Source organism: Macrobrachium rosenbergii, chromosome 22 (assembly GCF_040412425.1).
Source record: "Macrobrachium rosenbergii isolate ZJJX-2024 chromosome 22, ASM4041242v1, whole genome shotgun sequence".
NCBI lineage: Eukaryota > Metazoa > Arthropoda > Malacostraca > Decapoda > Palaemonidae > Macrobrachium > Macrobrachium rosenbergii.
In genome coordinates, this window is record NC_089762.1 from 34,199,816 (window position 1) to 34,219,607 (window position 19,792).

Genomic DNA, 19,792 nt, shown 5'->3' on the forward strand with positions numbered 1-19,792 from the left:
TATAAATATAGTATGGCATGCAACGAGAGAGAGAGAGAGAATAAGTTTGAATCTGTTAGAGGAAATGGTTAAAATAATGATTATGCAAAAATAGAGAAAAAAAAAAGTGATGTACCCATTCTCACTTTAGTCCCTGTTTGCTGAAGGATAAGTGGGGTTGAAAGTCAGATGAGTGGGCAGTAACCCCCATACCTCACCTAATGTTTTGCCAAAGATACAGTATCTGTATAAATGAAAGTAGGTTTGTATGGCAAAGAAAAATTTTTAGTTGTCTTATGTTTGCAATATAAGAATTTTACTATTTAATAAAATGTCTTGAAATCAATCTCAATAAAATGTATTTGCCCCGTAATATGTATGTTGGTTAACTTCCCATATTTATTCTAGAATGTGTATAGATGAGTGGTGCAATTTATTGTACTTCGGAAGTACCGTAATAATATTCTTACTTATTTTATTGTTACAGCTTGCGGGGCTCTACGAGTGCAAGCCTCCAATCTCCAAAGCAAAAATGACGGCCATTACAAAAGGTGCAATAAGAGCAATCAAGTTTTATAAGCATGTTGTTCAGAGTGTCGAAAAGTTTATACAGAAGGTATGTATGGTATTGCTTATTATAGCTTAAGCTCTATTGTGACGTATGTTAAGTATGAAGCAAGCTCTATTATGACGTATGTTAAGTATGAAGCAAGGTTACTATGGTTGGAATCTGCTTCCCAGATAGCTACTCACTTGCCCACCCAGGTTAGGCTTTTTAGTTTAGAAATGATAAAGATTTTTTTTTTTTTTTTTTTTGCCCAGCATTATGCATAGGTATTTATATAAACCTCATTGCCAAACATTACAGTACAGTAATTCTTGATTTTGTCTGTTGTGTTTAAACTATTTTTTGTTGTACATTTTGGGAGGTGGCTGTGTGCCTGCCTTGCATGGAAATAAAGACTTAGTTACTTTCACTGATTCTCCTTACTTTTTTTTTTTTTTTTCATCTTAATGCTCAAGTAATGTTTGTTGTGAAACAAATATTTGGGACCATTCCTATTGATACCTAGAGTTTTAACTCAGGGTTATAGAGATATATAGTAATGTGAATTTTTTCTTTGCAGTGCAAAACAGAGTACAAGATCCCAGGTTTATACGTAATAGATAGTATAGTACGGCAAAGCAGACACCAGTTTGGCATAGAAAAAGACGTTTTTGCTCCTAGATTTGCCAAAAACATACGTGTTACTTTCTTTTACCTTTTTAAGTGCCCACAGGAGGACAAGGTTAGTCAGATAGTGATTACTGTTTTTTTTATTGGGTTGAAAATTTAATTCTCTAAGTATAGCCCAAACTACTGCACTGTATTAGAAAAAACATGAAAGTGTGTAATATATTGAAGGTTTAGTATTTTTTTTTAGAATATGCTACAAACCAGGTACCTTATTTAAAGAATTCTTACGGTCTTTGTAACTTTCCAGAGTAAAGTAATACGTGTGTTGAACTTATGGCAGCGAAATCAGGTTTTTGCCGAAGATATAATTCAGCCACTGTTCGACCTGGCTGACCCAAACAGTGCTATTCAGAGGGAGGTGGGAGCCCAGATAGCTCAGAAAGCATCCAAAGCAAAAGCCCAGCAACACCTTGTTCAAGAACAGCAACAACAACCCACCCCTACATCAGGTGGCGGTGGTGGTGGAGGAGGTGGCGGCAGTGTAGGGAGTGGCATGGGCCCAAGAAGTGAGGGAAGAGTCGATGGGCAGTTGAACAACTCGGCTGCTAGTTTGCCTCAGCAGGTGGATGATGAGTCCAAACTCGTACCTTTAGTGAACCAACAGGTAGTTAGTCCTGTCCTACCTTATTTTGAAACCTATTGCACCCATTCCTTTGAATTTTGACTGCAATATTTCTTTTTGTTAGCTGGTACACAATATGTTTTAGGTACTGTTTTATCCAGTAGTAGTTCATAATCAGTTTTACCAAGAAAGTTAGCATTGGTGCACTCTTAATTTTAATTATGAAGGATATTAGAAAGCAATACACACATTTTTCCAAAGCACCAAATTTTTTTAGTTGATTCGTGGTCTAGTTAAACTATATTACATAGAAAGAAAGTGTATAGGACATTCACTTGACCAGTATAGAAGTAAAATGTAATGTGTTTTAAAACACATTGAGTTGTAGTTCCTGTCAAGGCTATGTGGATGAGTAAGAAAATAAAAAGTTGACAATGTTAAATTGCTAAGCAATAGTAATAACTTTTCCTTAGATCAAATTGCTAGGAATAGTTGGACTATGCTATAATTTTTATAGTTCCCTGTGGAGAAACCAAAGCTGATATATGTTCTATGAAGGATATTGGCTCAAAACAGAAATAAGATAGCCACCTAAAATTGAGAGTACATGATAGCCAGTTAACCTTACTATTATGCATTTAGCTGTTATTTTTGGTAAACTTAGCTTATATTGTAAAGACGGTTTAAATTTAATAAGAACTGTTCCAAACAACTTCAGGTGTAATGGACAACTCTGCTGCCACCATAGAAATCATTTTCATAATTTAATATTGTCAGCTTTTTCCCTTTGTTGGGCTAGATGTTGAGATCTCCCGTCTTTTTGTTTCTGGAGTTTCTGCCAGAATTACCATCTGGTCTGTGACCTTATCTGTGCCCTTATTCCACAATTTCTTCGGCCTTCTATCATCTCAGTCTGTAAGGCCTTTATCTATTTTCCAGCTTACTTCTCTACTTCTTCATTTTTTATATGATCTTCCCCCAACAGTTGGCCTTGAAGCTTAGTATTATATAGGCACACATTTTCTTAGTATTATATAGTCACACATTTTTGAAATATATTCTTTGTCAGTGCTGAGGTATTCTTATAGCCCAGAGTAGAGGAGGCCTTGTACAGGCATCGTAGGTCTCCCTGCCATCTGATGAGATATTTATTATTCACCTTTAGCAGTCTCTTTCTGCTTCAGCCAGGCCATTGAAATTTTTATTTTTTTATTCTGGTTAACTCTCTCAGTACCTGCTTCACAGTCAAGTATGAAATGACCTGTAGGTAACGTGAATGTCCTACCTCTTCTTTTTCCTAGGTGATAGGAATATGGTATATAATTTTTATTGCTCTACATCTTGGTTTAAAGTGCTAATATTGCATTTGGCACTGAGATCTGAGGATATGCAGTGGTGTTTTACAAGTTTCCCATTAAATCTACACAAAAGGAAAGCATTTAATGAAAAACCATTGTCTGCCTCTACATTAGAACAGAAATGATAATTGATTTCAACTGAAATGTTATTTAACCAGATAAATCCTTCCTGCTTGAAGCAGGCCTTAATAAATATATAAATACAACAGTTAGATTTCCTTTGTTACTAGAACTTCTCATCCACTTTGGTTAATTGGGGTCCAAACTTACACACTTGTACTAGACAGAATGTTGCGCATACTCCTCGGGAGTATCTCAACAATTCACAATAGAAAATGGAAAGGGTCACATAACACCTAGCAGTCTATACAGATACAGTATCTTTAAATATCTTTCTGTTTATAGGATTTGTTACTATTTTCCTTAATAAAGTAAATCTGTTCTCTTAGTGAAGAAGCTTTAGTTTTCACAGCAGATATTGTCAGCAGTTAACATGCTGTACAATAGAAATTAAGTAATGTGAGAGATGATATGTGAAGGCCCATCAAAATTGTCCTAAAAATCTTTTGTGATACAAATTATGTTATTATTCTGTAAATTTTAAAAAGGTTGGATAAATGTTGAAGTAGTTTGCATCCCAGCTTACATAAGCTTCAGTGGAAGTAAAGTTACTAACAAGCAGCCAAAGTCACACTTTTTGGTAATTGTTCATGTACCCAAAACCCACCATTTAGTAAATAGAAGACTTCATAGAATAATTTTTGTAATGAATTTTCATGTGCTCTAAGGGTATTTGTTGAATAACTCGCATAATCTAATTCCTTAATGCTGAGAATGTAAGGTAGTGCTATCAATGAAACAATTTATCTTTAGGTTTCCTTGGCATTAAATTTTAAGAGTTGGAATTCTCTAAATAGGGTCTAATTTTAAAGAGCAAACCCTCTGGCAGTCCCAGTAAGAGCTAAGACATTCTGTTCTATGATTTGCGTAACCATTCAGCTAATAATGATATCCAGGCCAAGCTAGCATTTTTGGCAGTTGTAACTTTTCTAGATTGAAAGATTTTACCTTCTGGTGACTTAAAATTTTTCATTTTCGTTTTTGTCATTAGTGATCAGAGCTTTAGTTCTATGCCTGTATTTGAATGAGCATTTTTTTTTTTTTTTAGCATTTTATTGAGGAAACCAGTGATAGTTATTTGTTTTTTAAGAAAATAGGATTTGAAAGCTGGGTTTCCATTTTGTTAAATGGATGCAAATGATCTCTTGTAGCAATTTTTCTTCTGTTTTTTCATTTGTTCAGTAATGTGGGTAACCATATTAAAGGATACTTGTGCTGGATGATAGTACTACTGAAAGTTTATAGTAGGCATTTTCATCTTTTTTGTCCTTGAAGCTTTAGTGTCCTTTTCATCATTGAAATTTATCCTTTTTAAAAGCTAACTTTTTTAAGATTAAAGCTCTAGGCTCGTTTTCATCATTAAATAAATTTCTCCTTTTTTGAAACATTTGAAAATATTTTTAAGAAGTTTTTTGGAATTATTTTTTTTTACATCACAAAACTGTTTTTGAAAAAAAAAAATCAAGGCCAAACCATGATGTCAAATGTAAAAGTTTTTTCTGTAAAAAAATTCGTTGTAAGATGCATGTTACACATTTTCAGGATATCATTCCATGATAAGTAGTCATACTTTTCACTTGTTACTCTCACATAAGAAATGCCCTCGGCAGGCAAATATGCCTTTCCATAGTTACCTTTACAGTATTTTGTGTAACCTGATATTGCCACTTTACAGCCTCACCAGTGCACTTTAATTTTATTTAACTTTTTTTATTCTGTTTGTCCATTAGTTGAATTACTTGTTGGTTTTCTTCTAAAGGGAAGAGTTTTTTTTTTTTTTTAGAAAATAGTTAGATTTAGTACAGAATTATTACAAGATTAAACGGTAATCAAAAGTGTCACTATATATGAAAGGTATTCACTTGGGAAATTTAATGTCACTTCATATGCTATATCTGAGGCTAATGGAGTGTTAAAATCTGCAGCTTATAAAATGTATTTATACTTTTGTTGAAGTATTCTAATGCAAGAATTTTGTAATGCTGTTTTGCATTAAAAATCCAAGTATTTAATGTAGGTTATAACATGCCGTTTGTCTTTTTCTTGAATGATACAGGATTTGTATTTTTGAAATTAAGCCATTTTGATGCAAATATATTTATGTGTATTTATGTATGCAAAAGTAGACTACAGTGTTTGTAAAAATTTATAATGTGATAACTAATTCTAATCTGAAAAGCTTATGGAACTTCTAGTTGTGGGTATGGAAGTATTGCATGTTGCATTTTTTATATTGCCCTTGAGATATCTCAAATCGAATTTTACTTAATTTTGTGATGAAACTTTGAAGGCAGTCATGGTTGCAAATTTAGTAAAAGATCATTACTGTCAACTTTTTAATAATACTTATTATAAGAACATTATTGTCAACTTTTTAATAATGCTTTAGTGTTATTGTACATGATTTTTAAACATGGCATATCTCCATTACAGGGAATTTATGGGAAATTACTGTTTACCTTGTAAGATATTTGAAATATTTGGGAAAGCCCAGGGTTCCAAAGAGCTAGAAGCTTACAGAGGAGGGAAATAAATTTTTTATATAAGCAAAATTACAATTTGGGTCAGTGTGGTTGGATGGCAAAGACCTATACTGCATATAGACAGGAAGTGATGTTGAAAATGCACATAGAATTTGCAGTGTTTGGCATGAGCTGTTGGATTTGCTGTTGTCTGTATCAGCTACACAAGAAGGACTAAGCTGTTTCACTGACTAGTTCATTCCTGTGTTAGTTGTGAATTTGGTTTGGGTATTGGAGCAATCTTGATAGCTTGTTCCCAGCATCTGGCTGTAATTGTTACTACTGCTAGGTGTGGTTGTTTTGTGATGGTAATGCTGTTTGGGAAAGGTAGGGAAGAGGAGTTCTAAAATTATGAAACTCTGTGAATTACAGACCATTTTTTGAAAGAAAATGGAAGAGAATGACGTTAACAAGGCAATAGAAATGTGTAGGCTAGGAGGGGAAATTATATTGAGGCACTAACAACTTTATTGTACAACAGAATTTTAAACAATCAAAAGTCAAGTAAACAAATGAATTAACAGCACCCAACTATCTTCAGAGATGTTACATGACTTTCATGGACATTTCCATTGTGAAATTCATATGGTTTTTCAAATCATAGACCTGGAAACTTATGCACCTTAGGGTTTTAATGCAAGCATGAAGCTTGTCAAACTTAGATAAGACATTTTTGTTAGAACAATATTTGGTTTATACCTTTCAGTTAATTAGTGAGGCCTGTTAACTAAACTTAACTTTCTTGGATACCTCTAGAAGCACTGTAGAACTGGTATGACTGTTCATATAAGTGTTCAGAAGGTTTTTTTTTATGTTAATGTGACTGCATGCATGAATGCAGGAATGAGATGGGTGCCAAAATCAGAAACTTTAAGAATGTTTCATGGCCAGGCTAATGGGTTTTGAAAGTTAGGTGAATGGAATTTTATAGAAATGGAAACAATATTTTAGAAATGGATAAAACCCTAATATAAATAGAGTGAGAGGAAGAAGGGCAAATGAAAAGTAGAGCATTTAAGCTTGGCCAAGGGCAGGTATGAATAGGATTGAAAGGTATAGTAGGCAAAAAGGTGGATGTCAAGGGCAAAGCGGAAAAAGTTGTGGAATTGAAATAGAATCGTAACGCATCAGAGGGGAGACCGAGAATGCATACCATATAAATAAAAAATGGGGGTGTTAGAGGAAGGATTGAGAAAAATTTTTAATTTGATTTCATGGCAAGGAAGTCCACCACATTTGATAATTATAATAACTTAGTCCATTAGAAATATGCAAAAAGTAAGGGTTTTTTCATGCATTTTTGCATATTGAATGCTAAGACTGTTTAATTAGATGGATATCATGGTGAAAATAACCATCAAAAATCGAATCTGATATTAGGGTATTAGGTCCGAGAAATTCAGACTTCAGACGAGGATATAGGGGCTTGACTGTGTCTTACTTTTTTCAAATTATCAGCCATTGTGCTGTATTCATTTACAGAATAAATGCAGACTTGGGGCATCAGATTAATTAATATGAATTTTAAGAGATTGGACAAGAATTTTTTTACTGTAATTTTATCAAGGGTAAGAACAGTATGTATTCTCAACTAAGTTGACTAAAATTTTACAAGTTTATACAGAAAAAACAAATGGGGAATATTGTAATTTGTTTCCAAGGGTATTTAAGGGTCGTACGGAAAGTGTAACTTTGGTTGACATAGGTGGTATTTCTTATTTGCCTCCATAAGAGATCCTTAGTCTCATAACCGCTCTACAGTGGGCAAGAAGAATCCCACATTGTTTAAATCATGTTTGGTCATCCCCAGTGTATTGCAATGGGAGAATGAGATCCTTTTATGGCTAGACGTGATGCTTAGGCCCTATTGACCTGGATAGTATTGGATTCCTGAACCAGTATGGCATTATTTTTTATCACATCTCGTTCTTGCATAGTCTCAATCTTAAAATAATTTTGAAGGGTGACCCCCTTATGGGATTAGAAGAGTAAAAGGTAATCAATGCTTCTCTAGACAATGCACTAGACTGATTTGCCTTTACTGGTCAAAGGGTTAAGAAGTTGCCAGGGGGAAGAATTCTGCTTGAGAAATAGCTTTGGGAATTTCAGCAGTGGTGTCCCTGAATAGACCTCTGCGAGAGTATGGTGTCTGTTGAACTAGTGGTTATCAAAACTGAAAAGCAGGTAAATATGCAGGCATATGTAAGATAGGCACATGTGATAGGAGAAACAAAAATGAAATGAGGGAGACATAAATGCTTTGAGGTAGAGGGTACTGGAAAGTCATGGTAGTTTATAACATAAGATGTAAATTCAAGGCTGTAGCATAAATATCCTTAGAATATGAGGTGCTGTAGGTGGCAGGTGGTGGTGTCTTACAAGATTTAGAGGTCCTTTATTGATTTATCCAAAGGTGAAACAGAATGATTGCAAAAACAGCTATACACAGATGACTTGATCTTACGCAAGTTGTTATTAGAGGTCAAGGATGGTTAACAAAAGTAATTCTAAAGAAAAGATAGGTATGAAAATCAACATGAGCAAAGCCAAGCTTGTGGTGATAGGAAAGAAGTAGAAGAAAATCCAGTGTATAAAATGGCTTTGTTGATGATGTCAGAAAGGTAGTGTTGCTTATACAACTTGAGTGATGGTACTAGAAGAAGCTGATAACTGTTAATTGTAAATGGACCAACTTGTTTGCATTGAATGAAGAGATTTGTCAGCGGTAAACAGATGAAGGGGCAGGATCACTTTAATGTGTAGGGGTAGACACTAAAGAAAGAAGAACCTTGCTATTTAGTGGACATAATGGATTGTTGGAAGTTACTGTTGAGGGGACAATATAGGGCAAAACTTTAGCAACAACCTGAAATATTAAATGTGTTATTTAAGAGGTCTGTGCTTATCTATGTTACGGTGACATGGTGGCTTGAAAAGGTTATGGGGTGTTGGTAACATCATGTTTCATATAAAAGTTGGTAGATTTGGTGTATAGAAATGAGAGAGGTTTGAAATTTTTTGCCATATGAAAGGTTGATGAGCAGTCCATCCAGGAAGTACCTATTAGTAGGTTAAGAAGAAGTCGGATGGTGCCCAGAAAATGGTAGATGATTGCGATCAAGTAGATTAACCGGAACACTGAAACATCTCAAGCTGTATTGCAATTGCACAAGATTTTTCCCTAATGAATCAGCTAGGTAGGAGGTAAAGGTAACAGAGAAATGAATAGCAAAAGTAATTTATCAACATGCCAAAGGGAATTTGCAAAAAAACATTCAAAAGTACCCCCATACATGCAGTAGCTGCATAAAAGTTGAGAGAACTTCTGTTTTAAGTTGGAGACTTAACATGTCAGTGTGATTGATGATATTGATAGAAGGTAATGTACGTGGACAAGAGTGGCATATTAGTAAATGTTTGTCAAATGCAAAACAGTTTTTTTTTGCATTTGATCTCAACCCACTTATGTTTAGGTGCTTACCACAGCTAATTGCTGTGACGTATGTAATTAATATTTAACTTTTGTAAAGCCTCAAGATGTTGGTTGTATTTTGATGCTCATGGCAATGAAATAAGTAGTGTTTGATTTTGTAGCCAGCTATAGTTTCTGTATGTCTTGCATGAGGTGGCAGGTAACATTTACCATCAAGTCAGCCTTGGCCAATGTGTAACTGCATATTAGTGTCATCTCCTGTTCTAGTGTATCTTTTCATGTTTAACTGTCCTTGGGTATGATGACTGATCAGTTTATACCTTGTGTGTGAAGATGGGTTGAGTCATATTTTAATTACGCATTAAGTGGTACTTAATGTCATCCTTTTTTATTTCTTCTACAGCCTGTACCTGTTACAAGTGTTTCCAGCCAGGTAATGACAGCAGCTGTCACAAATCTGGATCCTGGATTGATTCAACAAATCCAACAAATACTTATGAAACAACCACCACAAGATGATGGGGCAGGCATGGCAGCTGCTGCAGCAGCTGCAGCCGCAGCCAGCATGGTTCCACCAGTGCCAGAAGAAGTAAAGTCACAAGTCATTCCAGGAATCACATCCACAGGTGGGATAACTCACCTTGCATTGGTTTAGTGTTTAAGTTGTGTAATTTTTTTATAATAGGAAGTTTTTTCATGTACAGAACCATAATCAATAATGTGTTTATAGATGAGAAGTAGGTCCCCTGGTATGCTTTCTTCTGTGTGTTAGGTCGGTATAGAGAGAGAGTTCATATTTTATGCTTTTTGTATATTGTTAATGAGTGCAGTTTTGTTGTAGGGTTTCATGTCAACACCAAGTAAAAATAATTTATCTTGTCCTGGGTTTTCTGTTGATATATCTGGTTTCATTTCACAGGTGATTATGATGGGAGGTCATTGCCTTTCTTGCCTGTAGATACCTCCCAGCCACCTCCAGGGTATCTTCCCCAGGGTCCATTTATGGGGGCTATTCCTCCAGCTCCCATGGCTGTTCCGCCTCCCAGTATAGAATATTCCAATGTGCATCTCCCTCCAGAGAAGCCTAAAAGTCCCCTTGAAGATGGAGAACATTCTGAGGACAGTGACGATGTTAAAGAAGTGTAAGTAGTATATATTGTATTTAATTGTATTTAATTTGAATTCTTGTCCATGGATACTTTTAGGCTTGTAAGACTCTGATATGCTTTATCCAATCTTTTTTTTTTTTTTTTTTTTTTTTTTGGATATACAGTGTGTACTGCATATTGGTAAATAAGTATTTATTGTGACTTGGAATAATCTTGAATAGTGCATGTATTTCTTTCCGCTGAACTGCATTTGTATTTATTATAAAGGTTTTGAACTAAAGGATGGTCTGTATGTATTTCCTCAGGATTCATGAGGACCGAGATATGAACAGACACAGAAGTCGGTCTCGGTCGAGGAGTCGTTCCAGGCGGAAGCGAAGGACAAGCAGGTCACGATCTCGCTCCAGATCAAAATCAAGGCACAGAAGGTCAAGGTCTCGGTCAAGAGGTCGCAGGTCAAGTTCTAGGTCAAGGAGGAGGAGGTCAGCTGTTATGGGCTTGTCTTGTCTGCATGCTTACATATTAAATGTTGTGTGTTAATTCTCCTCAATTGCTAGCATCATGTGAGCTAGGGTGTTGAATAGTCATATGACTAAACAAAATATAAATGAAGGTTCTTTGCTCACTTCTCAGAAGGCCTGGGCTCAGAAAAGGCAAAAGTTAGTTTTGGGCAAGAGTGTTAATGAAAACAAACAAGAAATTATCCTATGGAACATTGAAGTAAAAAAAAAAATGCTCTCAGTCCCCCCCCCCAACCGGAAGGTATTTTTATTGTGGTGGACATGATTAATACTGATGCAAATTACCAGGCTTGTCTGACATTTGACTAGCCAGTCATTTAGTGCACATCATGGGTAAATGTTGAGGGAGGTCAATGTAATATTCCATAGCAAATGAGAGGTGAAATATATTTTTTGGATTTAATTGGAATTACCATTGAGAAAGGTTTGGCATTTAGGAATCCTGCCAGATGGAAATACATCATAGCTTTTGTAGAAGTTCTCTTATGTTCTTTATGGTTTTACTTTTCCAGAACCACATATGTTCTTACCCTGTCTGTCTAAAGACCACAGTTGAGTTTCAGTGTTGTATATCTTTTGCCATGATTATCAGAGTGGCGAGTGTTTGTGGGATTGAGATTGAGAAGCATAGTTTTGAAACAAGTTTCAAAATTTATCTTGTGTAACAGTTTCATGTTCGGTTCCCTTATAGTGTGCCTTGTGTGGCACTGTAGACATTACTAAAGCTACTTGCAGCTTACGTTCAAAGTGATGTTATGCATTCTCAGAATGCAGAACAATACTTTTAGTTGGAGTATATTTTATGTGACTGTCCAGTCTTCAACCAGCAGTGAATATAGTCTTGGAAATAAACTCCAAAACAAAATTTTTGTTAGTCTTCAGTATTTATTTTTGCCATTCATTGATGATTGATGCAAAACTTCATTGCATAACTTAAAATTAATTTTAGGATTATCCTTAATTTTGTTTTTTTATTAAGAACAACAATAATGAAAATAATGTTAATAATAAATAGGGTGGCCATACTGTTTTATGGCTGGTATGGCTGGGTGTACCTTTCCTCATCAGTCTGTTTTGCCCTTAACGGATGGTTATTGAGGCAGAGGCCGAATTTTGTTTTCTTCATACTTAACCCCATCCCAAACATTTTTCATTTTGGCAAATGAGGAAAAAGAAATATAAGCTTCCCATCAACATTTTTCTCTGTGAATGCTTGTCTCATCTTGGTATCACCTCTGTTTCCCCCTTGGTAAAGGTATCATCCATGCTTCTGCTTTATGTGGTTGGGTCATGTGTCACGGAGAAAATGCTCTCCCACATAAAAGTTGGCAAACAGGCAGCCCAAAGGGGATTCCCTGGCAACACAGCTTTTTGGGTATGCATCTGGCTGTAATGGGTGGTAAAAGGGGCCCTTGTACATCCAGATTACCTGGAGGAATATAAGGCCTTTTTCTGGGTGTCAAGGTAATGGTTGATGTCATTTCAATACATCTTATAGGACCTGACATCAAGATGTCAAATCACGCTATTGTTGGAGTCCTTAATGAAGAAGATTAGCTTTGCCTGTATTTATTGTTTGTCTTTCAGATATTTAATTTACTTGAATGATTGGTGTACAATGTATTCTATACTGCTGGCTTAAGTAAAATGTGGGGGTGGGGTTGAAATGGGTGAAATGATAAGTTGAAAATTTTAAAAAGTTTTAAAATCTATTGTAGTGAAAAATACAAAGGAAATAAAATTTTTTTGTATTAAGCTCACCATTCAAGTTTCAAAATGTTCCCTGACACTTGTACTCTGATGTGTTGCAGACACAAAAAAAAAAAAATGTAAATAAATTGCTAATAGCAGCTCAATATATGCATGCCCATGACCCATCAGTAAGTAGATAACCCCCCCATTTTATTTCTTTCTTTGCCAAATGTCAATTATATGTTCTTCTTTGATCTTTAATTGGCAGTGTTAAAAGTTTGTTTACAGTTCTTTTGGGCCAGCCCTGTGAAAATTAAATGAATTAGGTTAGTGGTCTGGCTAAGCTACTAAATAATAATTTATCTCTGCTTCATGTATATGGGTATTTTATTTGCACAGTATTGGTGTTGGCTGCTGATGTCAGGTTTGCTTCATGTACATGGGAATTTTATTTGCACAGTATTAGTGTTGGCTGCTGATGTCAGGTTTTGTGTTGTATCTCATGATGTCAGGTTTTGTGTTGTATCTCATGAAATGTGCCTGTCATTTTTCATGTCCTTATTGCGGAGTAACGCTTACCTGGTGTGTTCTACCTGTTAAGGCCAGCTCTGCTTACCCTATCTTCTCTGTAGTGTTTGTTAGGATTGGCTTCCACTTACCAATAGGTTTGTTACAAGAGTAGAAAGATGTACAGGCTAGGAACCACCAGCATTTTGATAGTAAAATATTTATTTGCTTGCATTGGAAACTTTGTTCTTGTTTGTTGGTCTGGATCTTGGATCTCCCTCAAGGTTAAAGATCATCAGACTTTAGGCGATGTCCTGCCACCCATTCTTCAGCCTACCCACTCACCTGGCTCCTTGCTCACTTCCTGAGCACTAGCAGCATTGGCTGCTCCTTTACCTTCTTGGTTGCCCACTCTGCCTAGTGAGTGAACTGTTCCTTGCATACCAATTGCTTTGCCTCAATGTCTGGTCATCTTCACTAGATTATTGCTGGTATGTCTCTTGAGCTGCTGGTCTTCCTATTAATGCTTTCTCTATGTAATTTACTAGTCTGGTATTGCCTGGTCTGCCTACTGCACTGATAATTGGAGCAGTGATGCCACATTTTGTCATTGCACTTACTGCATCAATGGCTGCTACTACTGCTCTGGATGTATTTTTTTGTGCCTGTCTGGTGTACTGTTTATGTTGCACCAATTTCCTTTATCAACAGTGTCTTGTGCTTCCTTTTCCACTGCTTATGCTTTACAGTTTTTGTGATGCTCCATCTTCATGTGCTGCATCATTTTGGTGATATCATCGCCTCGTATGTCTTCAGTTGCTATGGCAGGGCCTCCAGTGTTAGACCACCCTGATGATAGAATATTGCTGTATGTTACTGCTGTGACTGCTGCATTGAAAGTACCAGCTATTCTGTTGCTTCTGGTTATCATCTGTATGGATCCCTTGTAACCTCTCCTACAGTAGAGGCCCAGGCTTTAGTTCACACACCTCAGAGGTAGAGTATTCTTCAAGAGAGACTTCCAAGGATTGTAACAAACATTGATCTTGGTCCATTTCCACTGATTGTTGGTATAGTCACCTATCAAGACACATCGGATGATGCTACCAAATCAAACATGTTCCCATGGTGGTTGTGGTGAACTGATTGCACACTGAGGAATTATATTGTAAATCCCCAACCCTCCAAGATTGTGTGCTTGTTCCAGACAGTGGATGTGGCCATGCCAACTGTACTCATCTTCCATGAAACAGCTCTGGCACTTTTGTGTATGAAGGAAATCTTAAAAGATGGCCTAGTAGATACTGACTGACCAGTCAGTTTACCAACCTCTGGCACCATACCTACAAATTCGGCTGGTAAATTCTAGCCAAAGACCATGGGAAAGGTGGTTGTTTACAGTGCCAGTGGCAAATTTAGATTTATATCAGAAGCAGGTCTTATGCAAAAGCTGTAGATGTAAATTTTTTTATAGTCTTGTCATCCTCAAGAAAATATCAGTCAGTGACCTGTCATTCTCAAGAAATAATATCTATCAATGACCTTAGTTGTCAAGAAGCCAGATAACTGTAAACCAATCAGTCATGAGTATTGGGATTGGCTGTAGGAAAAAAGTCTTTTCCCCTTTTAACTTTTAGGCTAATCTATTTCATATAACTTCTGAACATATCTCTTACTCGGAGGTAGAATTCAATATTTCTTTTAACCAAGTTATTAGTCCTAACAAAGACTGCTTGTGTCCAAAGATAACTTCATCAAAAAACTTATATACAGTTATGAATTGAAATGGTGAAGGGGAGTCAAACATAGTGGTGAGCGTCTGAAGTTAGTAGACAGCATTTGATATCACTGCACTAGGTCAGGTGTATGGAGGACGTTAAACAGTCATAGGGTTCTTGGACATCCTCACAAAAGTAGACAATGTAGCCAGCCTTGCTTCAAACAGTATGTGAAGATACCTGACTGCCCTACCTACCAGTGGGTTATAAGCACATCTTTGATTGCAGTACATCTGAATACTTGTCAGGGATACTTGGACATAATGGTTCTATATGATTGTTTAAGAAAAAATATGTTCATGATCATAATTTCAGTAAACAATGGATTTCAGTATTGCAGTTAAAAGCAAGATTAAAAGTCACTAAGTTTTATTAAAAGTTCTATACATAAGGGCATTCTAGAATGTAATTCACAATACAAGTAAGTTCAGAGGATAATTACAGTTTTATCTTATTCAGATTTCTTTCATTCATTTTTTTTATCAACAAGTGATTGTGGACCTACCTCTGTGCTCTCTGTGGTTTTGTAACCCTAAAATGTTTCCAGTTTCTGTTTTGTTCAGAATAGTTTTGATGCTGCCTTATAGTTCTTTTTTTTTGTAGTATTTATTGAAAATGTTCTAGAGCTTGTAATCTTGCAAAGTTTATAAATATGCTGTACTGAAATTCCAACTTCATGAAATTGAGTTATTATAAACGTATGTATAAGGGGAAGGTGACTGCTTACATTCAAATGGCTGAAGGCTTTGTTAAACATATGATCATATGCTTTTGCTATTGCTACTGAACCTCCAGTTAATATCCTCCTTTTTATAATGAGTTTTTATAGAAATTTGTGAATGTTTTGAGCATAATTTGTGTGATCACAGAGTCTTATCTTTGTATTTGAACAGATCTCGGTCCAGAGACAGAGACAGAGATAGAGACCGTGACAGAAGAGACCGTGACAGAGACCGGGATAGTCATAAAGAGAGGAAGAGAGAACGTGAAAAAGAAAAGCTGGATCCCGAAAAGGAACGTGCAAGGGAAAAAGAGCGCGAGAAGGAGGAAGAAAGACGAAAAAGGGGATTGCCACCGATCAAACAGGAATTTCTCAGTGTATGTTCAACCACCCTGTGGGTGGGACACTTGTCAAAGGTAAGAGAGCTGCTATGTACTTATATGGTTATCATTTTTATTTTAAAACTCTTGTTGTCCTTATGTTATTAAAATTTCCAGTGCTTAGAACATTTGGGCATAGGAGTTATATAAGAAGTGTGGAGAGGGAACTGATCTATGTAGGTAATCCAATGTTAACAACAGCATCAAAGGAAGAGGTCTTTGAAGTACTGACAAGATAGAGTAAAATAAAGAAGAGAGAAATGAAAATCAGTGAAAGCTAAAGTATAGTGGAGTTTTGAGTGCAGTATCAAACATCAAATGTATCTCAATACAGGAAGAAGTAAAGCTTAGCAAAAAGAAAACATTAAAGAATGACAAAACAGATGACCTGGACATCAAATTTGAATTTAAACAGTAGAGTCTAAGGTAAACTGATAAAAGAAATTAAAGTAGAAAATAAAATAAAAGTTATCATGTAAAACTATGTGATATGGGCTGAACCACAGCAACTTGAAGAAAGAAGAAAAATCTCACTACCATCCCTGGATGTTCATGGTAGTTTACTTTGCCTTCTGTAGTGTATCTGTGAGCCTGATGTTTGTAAAATATTTTAATAATAACACTATCATATGTTCTTTTTCAATATTTGATTTTGTTAGTCACTTAGGGGATTTTCTTGGCCAGAATTGATAAAAATAGTAATTCATATAGGAAATTTAGTGAAAGTAGAAAAATGAGGGTGGCAGTAAGGAGTAAATTAATAAGAAAATACATTTATTCTTGGATTATTCACATTAAAATCAGTAAATCACATACATAAGAAAGGAATATTGCAATCACTAAAACCAGGAATGCATGCATACCTGGACATCGGACCAAGTATTAAGATTATAAAAAGCTTTTAAAGAATATTTAGCCTTTTGTAGATTATTTGCATTATAGGTGCTACCCGCTTTACTCAATAAGGTTTGAAAAAGGCTTATTATGATGGCCTTTTAACTCAGTCTTTCGATCCATTTATGTCTCTTGGAGTAGTTGGTGCATTTTTTGTGAAGTTAGTATTGAGAAAGTAAAAAAGGAAAAAACAAGAGGCCATTAGCCTGGATAAAGTAGAAGGTGACATTTGGATTACTTGTAAACAAGAATTTGTTGCAGTTTCCAATAAGAGTCATAGATTTATGAGTGTAGTGGTAAAATTAATATGAGATGATTTGGCAAGAGGTTGGAAAATGTATTTATGTGTGAAAGTTAGAGAGTGTGTGGGCATGAGGTGAGAAGGAAAGCCTCAGTAAATTCAGAAGTAACAGGGTGACACCATAGGGAAGCCCAAAAAGCAGAAAATGTGCAAGATTTATTAGTGCTGAGAACTGACTAAACATTTATAAAATAACCTCTAAAGGCAAGAGCAACATATGAATTGTGATGATTCATTTTTTTTTTTTTTTTATTGGACAAGGATGCACAAAGCCAGTTGTGGCTCTTTGGGTGCAGAAAATGTTTAATCATGTAGGTTTGTTATGTGGATATGTAGAAAGAGTTTTTTTTATTGATGATCTGTGTGTACAATGAGGAACTGATAAGTTTAATTCTCTATTCTTTCAGCTTGTATATCAAGAGGAACTCTCTGATACCTTTGGAGAGTACGGTGATATTGTGTCCATTGATTTAATTCCACCTCGTGGTTGTGCATTTATCTGCATGAACAGACGTCAAGATGCTGCAAGAGCTCTTGTTAAGCTTAGAAATCATAAAATGCATGTAAGTTATGTTACTTTTGATTTTATGTATTTAATACATTGTTGACAGCATATTATGGAATAGTATATATGCATCAGGTGATTCTTTATCTGAATTATTTTGTAAAACAGATTTATATTGTCGGGTGAATGAATGTTCTTTATATTGATGGTGTTAATGATCTTAGTTATTAGATGATATTTTGTTTATATTAGATGGATTTATGAGTCATTGGTGTCTGATTATATCTAAAAGAATGTGTAAAAGCCAAACCATTTTCTATTGGGAACCATTAATCTACATTAGTGATAACACTAAGCTATATTGTTTTCAAACAGGACACGGTAATGACAGGAACTTTAGTAGGAGTGAAATTTGTAAAAATAAATGTTGTGAACAACACACCTACAGTATTTCATGATGGGAATGTCTTTTGGTTGTTAACTAAAGTTCTGTTGTGGCAGGGAGTTCTAAGAAACATGAGACCCAAATTTAATTACTTGAGTAATATATGCAGACAATACAGCTGTAGCAAGTTACAGCATTTGAAAGCTGCTTCTGTTGAGAAGAGGAAAATTCAGTCTGTTGTACCAAAGGAATGACTGAATTTGTTTTGATGACGTTGGTTAAGTCATCATGCATTGGTATTGGTTAGAATGATAAGAAAGATGTTTTTCTATTTTCTTCATTATATCAGAACAAAGCTATTACTCTGGCATGGGCTCCTGGAAAGGGTGTGAAAGGCAAAGAGTTCAAAGACTATTGGGAGGTCGAAGTTGGCTGCTCATACATTCCGTACCACAAGCTGATCACGATGAGTAGTTACGATCTGGACAGTTTGGAAGAAGGCGGCATGATCGACGAAGAAACTGTACCTGAATGGTTGAGAGGTAATCAAAGTATGTTTGGTTTTCTTGGAAGATCACCTTTTCTCTTACAGTGTCACTGTATCATTTTTCTGGATTTAGTATGATGAAATTTTAAGTAGCTCTGAATGTGAGCAAATTGTTACGTATAAAGTTTTTATTGTTTGAACCCTTGGTTTTGAGAGCTGTAAATTTGTTTGCTAAATTTGACTGGGTATTCATATGATGAGTCAAGTCATGAAAGGAATTGATCATTTTTAACAAATAATTTGAGTTGGCATTTTGAAAAATTTATTATACTATAGAAAAATTGTGCTTATGACCTTAGCTAATGAATATAATGTAAGGAATTTCAATCATGTGATGAAACATTGGTATAAGAATGGTCCCTACTGAATTTCTTCTAGCTTTTACTGCTACTAACCCGAATAATGAGAATGTATTTTACCAGACTATTGTAATTCAGATCCATTGTTCTCTTGTAGTCCAATCATGACAAAGTATTGTATATCAGTTTGTTTTGCAAGACAGTATTTATCATAAAAACAAATTTGGAAAAGAATTTGTTGTTATCTTACTGCTCATTGCTAACTTCCAGTAGAGATATGGTTGTGTTTGGATAATGTGTCATTAATCAATATTGTTGAGTCAGTAAATAGTTTCATAAGGATGTGAAATAACTCATGCTTGGAGATTTCAGTGCAGATTAGGGAAAAAGTTAAGTAGATGGATTTCAACGTGAGAGAGGTGTAATTGGTGAGAAGGGTGGTGATGATTATATAGACATGATAAGAAATGGAATATTTCAGTAGGTATTTATGATAGCTTGTTATTTTGTTTGCAGTTTTCCCCAGTGAGCTAAAAATCGCTTGTACAATATTCCAGTCATGGTGGATAATTAAAGTGATAATTTTTAGAGCATAAATACGAAAAGCTGGATTGCCTTAGGGCTGACTCAGTATGTTCGTATATATCTGACTTTGTAAATTGTAAATTAAGTAATTTTTTTGGATTGTTTTGGTTCCTCATTTCAAAAAGAATTCCGTACTCATTTGACCCTTGAGAATTTGATGGATAACAAACATGACCAAGTTCAAGAATAACCAGAATACAGAACAATATTGATGATTAGGCATGTTTTGTATGATTGTCCAGTTTTGATCGGCATTTTGTCCAGTTTTGACCGACGTAAAATGCTTCAGAAACAAATTCGTGAAAGAATTGGTAGAATCGTAACATTCAGTTTATATAATACTTAGATTTTGTAGCA

General features: G+C 35.4%; 1 protein-coding gene across 10 annotated transcripts in view; it reads left to right on the forward strand.

Moving 5' to 3' along the window:
* Nucleotides 1–19,792, forward strand: part of Isha (Insulator su(Hw) mRNA adaptor) — a 116,764-nt gene that overhangs the window by 62,065 nt on the left and 34,907 nt on the right. For 2 of the 10 annotated variants that reach the window (XM_067124613.1, XM_067124610.1), the window contains 9 exons: nucleotides 467–595; nucleotides 1,107–1,268; nucleotides 1,464–1,820; nucleotides 9,615–9,837; nucleotides 10,131–10,353; nucleotides 10,626–10,802; nucleotides 15,712–15,955; nucleotides 17,522–17,677; nucleotides 18,354–18,546. In XM_067124613.1, the coding sequence (XP_066980714.1) occupies nucleotides 467–595; nucleotides 1,107–1,268; nucleotides 1,464–1,820; nucleotides 9,615–9,837; nucleotides 10,131–10,353; nucleotides 10,626–10,802; nucleotides 15,712–15,955; nucleotides 17,522–17,677; nucleotides 18,354–18,546 (1,864 nt within the window). Of the gene's footprint in view, nucleotides 1–466; nucleotides 596–1,106; nucleotides 1,269–1,463; nucleotides 1,821–9,614; nucleotides 9,838–10,130; nucleotides 10,354–10,625; nucleotides 10,803–15,711; nucleotides 15,956–17,521; nucleotides 17,678–18,353; nucleotides 18,556–19,792 lie in introns of all 10 variants that reach the window. The other 8 variants (XM_067124611.1, XM_067124609.1, XM_067124612.1 and 5 more) reach the window with 7 other exon arrangements.